This window comes from Vicia villosa, linkage group LG5 (assembly GCF_029867415.1).
Source record: "Vicia villosa cultivar HV-30 ecotype Madison, WI linkage group LG5, Vvil1.0, whole genome shotgun sequence".
In the NCBI taxonomy this organism is placed as follows: Eukaryota; Viridiplantae; Streptophyta; class Magnoliopsida; order Fabales; family Fabaceae; genus Vicia; species Vicia villosa.
Genome location: NC_081184.1, coordinates 161,004,031 through 161,010,566, shown reverse-complemented (window position 1 = coordinate 161,010,566; position 6,536 = coordinate 161,004,031). Strand labels below are relative to the sequence as shown.

Sequence of the window (6,536 nt, the reverse complement as noted above, 5' to 3'; positions counted from 1 at the left end):
CACCGTCCATAATCATTTAAATTAATTAATAACTATATAACTATATACATTATAATTAAGCAAGCAAAATGCAAATTGATATTATATCCATAATATCCATAACCATAATAATTAATCAGATAAACCTTCCTTGTATATGAACTACTTAACAATAATGATAATAATTACATTAATGGGTTGGGGGAACAAGGTTCTAGCTTAACTATGAACAAGGTTTAGATTTGATGAAAAATGCAAGCTATACTATTTATATATACTATTATTGGAAAGTCATATATATAAATATGCTACTAACACTAATTCCACGACATGGTCCAAAATCGGATGGAAAACTCTAACTCCATATTCTGATTCCAAACACATACGCTGTTGTTGTTTGATGTTGTTGTCTCTTCAGAATTAAAAGTTTCTTGTTCAGGTCATACACTTTTTCTCTAACTGCTTCTGCTTGTCTTTATGACAGTCCTCTCTACTACTTCTTTCCATTCCAAAGTCCGGAATCTGGATGAAACAAAACGTTGTTCAATGTTTGTGACTTTGTTCATAACATGAGATTTTACTAGGAAAATTGTGTCAGGGTTTATACATGGTGACAACATTAAATGTAACAAAAAATGTTGTAAGTACTAGGTAACATTATTGAATAGGAGGTTTTTAAGTAATGTTGTAGTACCTGGATACTAAGAAAATTGAATCTACTAAAGAATGAATTCAAGCATCTGAAGTTGTTTGATTCATCTGACATTTTGTTTCCTGTGCATCTCCGCCATCGGTAGCTGAATGATTCTCTTCGTTCTTTGAACTCAATGTACCGGGGCTCATTTTCTGAATCTCCTCTTTAGGGTAGATGTAGATCTTGCGGACCATCGAACAAAACTCCCTGAATTTGAATGAAACATGTTATTCTCGAGAAAATGTAAAATTTGATACTAAAAGGCTAATCGAAGAAGCATGAATAGGCATGGTTACTTACTGCCATGGATCATCACCAACAAGCATCATGTCACCCTCGTTATCAGTGTAGACGACAAGCCAATCTTTCTGAGGAGATGCTAATTCGCCTCCGAATTCAAATAGCTGATCCAATTCAGTGACTAGTTCATCGTAGTCGTTAAACTTTGTAAGATCAACCGACCTACCAAGTGCGATCCCTTTCTTGTGAACCTTAAAATCAAAAGTATTTTGTTAATTATTTCTAGACGTGTGTATGTTGTCAAAACATATTGATACAGATACTTACTTTTGTGCAACTTCGAGCAGAACCATTTTGAGATTTGAGTTGAACATCTTTGAGTTGAGATTGAGGAGTTTGAATTTGATTCTCTTGGTCATCGACTACAACGGGATTATCTGCCGGTTTTGAGCTCTTTGAATGCTCGGACTTCTGATCATTTTCAAAAGTATGTTGTTGTGATGATGAAATTTGCATGGGAATAACTGTCTCACTTGTATTATTTCTTTGTGATACTGAAGGATCTTGCATAGTCGGGCTACTGAGAAGCGAGAAGCCGAAAAGCTTACATTCGCCGTCTTTCTGTTTTGCCGCCTCACTGGTAGTTGCAGACATTTGTTTATGAGGAAGTTCTCTTGAACGAGGACTCTCATACTGAGTTGGAGGTGGAGGTGGCATCAAAAAGTTTCCATGTGGATTTTCAACTTTATGTCCATGAAGCACAGAGTAGTCACCAAACGCACTGTATCTCATATTCCCTTGAAGTTGGTAAGTTGAATTATCGCCGACTTGTGGAGAACCTTTCATATTAGAGTGCAAGAAATTGAGCGACAGACCAGGTGGCATTACAGGCCACTGACTAAGCATGTTATGTTTCCCATCGCGATCCAACAAATTTTTCCTACCATGGTTGACCATGTGACCAGTTTGATCAACGAACAATTGCTGGGATGAATGATCTCCACGGGCACTGCCAAATCCTGATAGAAGATCCGAATATGTTGGCTCCTGCCTTGACATTGACATCCAGTTCTCTGATCCATATCTTCTTGAAGTAGAAACAGCATCAATCTTTTCCTCATCATTTGCTGGTGGCCACACAACAGATTTCTCTGCATTATAAGACTCGTTGCTCTCTGCCAAATTTCCTCTCAAGGTCGATGATTCTTGACCTTGCAAGACCCTTTGATAACCGCTAGCGGGCAAAGGGTCCATGCTTACTTTAGACGATGCTGTCAATCATTAAAAACATGTCAGGCTTCATGCAACTACAAACATTTGCAAAGATGGAACTTTTGGAAACATAAATATTTCACAATACCTTCGCGAGTAAGAACAGAAGAATCTGGAGATGATGGAACAATGTTAGCACGAGGCCTTTTAGGCCTGGGCATCGGAAGAGGATTCAGAGCTGGAGGGGCAAGAGCAGGCTCTATTTTCCAAGGGGATACTCTCTCAGGACGAGGTATGTTAGATGTTTCGTCCCATCTAACCTTGAGACATCTCCATTTAGATTTAGGCCATCTTTTAGTGTCAGAATCTTCAATTCCAACAATGGTCCCGGTAAACCTACAAATACACAAACCAAATCAAAATAAACCATTAAGCAACAAAAACAAAAAATCAGCATGCAGATGTAAGGTAAATTTTAAAACTTAAACAGAGAAAAATACATCATATTGACCATTCATACCTTTGCTCAGGAGCCTCTTCACCCTCAAATCTCATTTTGAACCGCATACCAATGGTATAATTATTTTTGAGAGACTCCATGTATTGATCATATGGAACAATAAATTCCGCTGGACTGGTCCTGCAAAATAGAAATGGGCAACAATGGTGTAAATAGTACTATAATGAGAAATCAATTAGAGAAAAACACGGAATGTCAGATAATAGTTAGAACAGAATAGACATAGTCTTACGAACAAGTTGCATACCGAGGTTTGTAATAGACAGTGAACATGGTCCCTGTCATCACTGCATGCCAAGCAGTTGCAAGAACACCAAGATGCATGCTGTGGCTGGAGATAACCGAGGACGGAACATTACCCTGCTGCCTCATTGCACGCCTTACACCAACACGAAGCTCACCATTCTCACCTCTGAAAATTCCTAAATTAGTCATAACCAACAGAAACTAAAAACAATGGAACTCAAAAACCATGTTCACCCAATTTAGCAAACCTTAGAAATATAAATGCATCTCCAGCAACCAGCCTCTTAGAACTGACAAAAACACTCCAACCACTTTGAAGCAAGTGTCTACGCGGTTGACCTGAAAACAATTCAATTCATACATAAGACTCAAACAAAACAAAACAAAACCAAAGGAATTAAAGTGAAAAAGAAATCAAGAGATCAGAAATTGAATATATTAAATGATGAACTAGTAATTACCGCGAAAGATGTGTCTAAAACGCCACTCATTTCCATGCAAATCTTTTGCCACCAACTCCTGTGTAGGTGGTTGCTTTGACATGTCCTATCAATAAACAACAAACACCGCAAATTTCAGATTTAAGTAAAATAAAATTAAACAAAAGAAGAAACAGCACAAGAAAAGAGGAAACCAAACCAGTGGAGGAAGACATTCATCAGCGTGACGTCGAAGAACAGAAAACCCACCATGGGTACTAGTATCAGAAGCTGTCAACGTTTTACAAAACGAATGAACATGAAACCGCGGAGGAGGAGCAGGAGGAGCTTCTTTCTCAACCGCATTCTCATCTTGCTATAAAACCCATCCAGATCCAAAAACAAAAACAACACATAAAAAAAACATAAGAACGTGTAATGTTTGTTATTCCAAACCAAAAAACTAAAAGAGAATTAACACATAAACTAACATTTGGCTCTGGAACCAAAGTCACTTGTGCAAACACCTCATCAGTATCAGGCTCCGCCTACAAAAAAAATGTAGAAAAAAAATATTAATTTAATACTAATAATCACACAGTAAAAGAAACAGCGTTAGAAAACCCAGGTATATATTTTATTTATTTCTATAAAAATCTAAAAGAAAAGAAAAGATAAAAAGAAGAAGAAGAAAAGTTACCTTCAACATAACGTTGATGACCCGACAGAGGATCTTAGGTCGGAGATCGTAAACCGGCATGTGTTGTTCCGACGCTTGATTCGTCGAAGCCTCCACCTAATGTATGTAAACTATGTTAATTTCATCATAATTTTCATAAAAGAAAACAATTCATAAAAGGAAAAAACCCAGATTCTGCAAATTTAGAAGCCAAACGAGTCAAGAGTAACAAATCTGAGTTCAACTCTGAAAGAACCCCTTAACCGTAACCAACCAACTAACTAACAAACCAGAACATGAACCAAATTATAGGTTAGTGTCGGAAAATAGGTAAAATAATGAAGTTATGTTCATGTTATGTCACCTGTTCAATATGTCCTTGAGGAAAATAAAACACAAGCTCTCCTTCTCTCGGAACCGTCACCAACGGTCCCGCACAAGCATGCCATAGTTCTCTGTAAAGTTGAACCTCAGCTTCTGAAAACCAACAACAACAAAAAAAAAAACATTACAACATGTTGCTGAGAAACAAAACAACAGTCTCGTTGTTAACGCGTTGTCGTGACTGTTACCTCCTGATGATGAAGACGAAGAGCCATTTTGACCATCTCCAACACCCTCGTTTGTTTCACCTTTTCCATTCACACAATTCCCCTTCATAGAAACCTCAGACGACGCCATGTTATCTCTTCTCTCTCTTTCTTCCTCCAGATCTCTCATCCCAAACATGCAACCTTCATGAAAAATCTTGATCCAAAAACACAGATTCTCAAAACCTCAAAACCAATTATCAACACAACACAACACAAAACCAAAGCCTTCAATTGACCCTTTCAACTACCCACTTTCTCTCTCTATATTTTCTTTCTCTCTCTTATCTTTTTTTTTTTTAATCTCTCTCTGAGACGATAAATAAATGGTTGCAGAGGACCATAACCAGTGTCGGAAGCGAGGACTTTAACTAGAGTACTCAATTTTTAACCGCGGTCAAATTCCGACCGGCGATAACCGGTTCACCTGCTTTTACAACCGGCTATAGCAAGTGAAGAAATTTTCCTGCTAGGGAAACGCAAACAACGCCATAAATAAAAGGCGGCTCGTTGGAAAAATAAGGAGTAGAAATAAACGGCGTTAACAAACGTCGAATAACGATTGGACGGAACACTTAACGCCGTCTGTCTTAACGGTCGCGGGAAAGTTGTCCTGTTTTTATTGGGAAATGGCGTTGTCGTGCTGTGGACGGGCAGTGTAATGGGGTACGGGTAAGTAAGATGGGGTGCATTTAACACCACCCGCGTAACTTTAACTTAACCATGGTTAATGGTTGGTTATTTTTTTATTTTTTTTCCTTAATTTAAGCATTGAATTGAATTAATTTAATAATATAGTAAATAAATTTGTATGGGCAGTTTTAATTTTTTATTTTAATTTTAATCCGGTTTGATGCGTTTGGGCAGTAGGGCACCACTGAAACGTGAACAATGAACAGAAGTTGTCGCCCCCATTTCCGTCTTTGTGATTTCTTTTCTTATCTTCTCATCAAACATTATTGCCCTTGTATTTGGGTATATTATCACAAGCAAAATCATTTTCCAACATTCCGTATGGAATGTGAAAAATTATATATTAATTTAATTTATAATGGAAGGGATAATGTATGCCATTAGTAGTGTACCTCTCTTAATTGCAAGTTTGGCTTCTTTGGTCTTTTTTTTTCAAACCAAATTAGTTACTCAACTTTTATTTCTTACTAGTCTATTTACAAATCCTAAATATTTTCATAGAAAATTAAAATTTACAACATTTATAATGTGAAAAATAATTGATAATATAAAAATATAAAATATTGATTATAATGGATTTATTTGTAGAATAGTTTATTGTTATTTTTTATTCATTATAACATTATTTTATATCAAATCAATATAAAAATGTTAACTTTTAATAATTTTAAGAATAAGTGTAAATTAACCTCTTAATTTTGACAACATTAACTTGAATAAAATCAAACAAGATTTCTTAAATAATATTTTGGTTTTGAGTTTTATGAAAAAAATGAATTTTTTTAACTAATCGTTTTAATAAAAAAAATATGATGCGTCATTGTTTGTGGCGTATGCACTCTAATTTACACTGAGACGCCACTGTATGTGGCGCATGCATATTTGTCAAGTCACATGTAGTACACATGGAATGGTGTTGGTCTTGTATGTTAGAAGATATATTTAATGGATGAGATTAAAAGATATTTTTAAAATTTTATTAATGATTTCTCTTTACTTTTAATAACATATGATTTAGTGAAAACAACAATTTAATCTCAACATTTCCTTCTTAAATTTGATGGTTCTTATTCATTCTCATATAACTTACTCATTCTCATCAGATATGTCATATATATCTACATTCAATTACTTATTATTTTAAAGGTATTAGCATGATGTACACGGTCGTAAAAGGGTTGAGGTACGTCAATTTTCGTAATTGTCGGTGAAATAGTATGACTCAAACACGTCTTAACCTCTTCGAAACTTCTCAATGATTCGA

At 35.8% G+C, this 6,536-nt stretch overlaps 1 protein-coding gene across 1 annotated transcript; it reads right to left on the bottom strand.

Moving 5' to 3' along the window:
• Window positions 1-81: 81 nt before the first annotated feature.
• LOC131603576 (auxin response factor 2B) lies at window positions 82-5,040 on the bottom strand. Its single transcript, XM_058875937.1, has 14 exons — window positions 4,562-5,040; window positions 4,354-4,466; window positions 4,011-4,106; window positions 3,802-3,858; window positions 3,531-3,686; window positions 3,353-3,437; window positions 3,140-3,230; window positions 2,893-3,057; window positions 2,646-2,765; window positions 2,274-2,521; window positions 1,241-2,184; window positions 974-1,164; window positions 674-880; window positions 82-501 (listed from the first exon to the last, which is right to left on the bottom strand). Exons 1-13 carry the CDS (start codon window positions 4,716-4,718, stop codon window positions 712-714), a joined length of 2,592 nt encoding a protein of 863 aa, XP_058731920.1. The 5' UTR covers window positions 4,719-5,040; the 3' UTR covers window positions 82-501; window positions 674-711.
• Window positions 5,041-6,536: the final 1,496 nt, after the last annotated feature.

Excerpts from the sequence above, each read along its gene's own strand:
- LOC131603576 (XM_058875937.1), bottom strand. The coding sequence starts at position 4,718 with ATGTTTGGGATGAGAGATCTGGAGGAAGAAAGAGAGAGAAGAGATAAC. Across the intron at positions 2,766-2,892 it reads ACTGTCTATTACAAACCTCG|GACCAGTCCAGCGGAATTTA; the intron begins GTATGCAACTTG and ends TCTATTTTGCAG. Across the intron at positions 1,165-1,240 it reads CTGCTCGAAGTTGCACAAAA|GTTCACAAGAAAGGGATCGC; the intron begins GTAAGTATCTGT and ends TTTGATTTTAAG.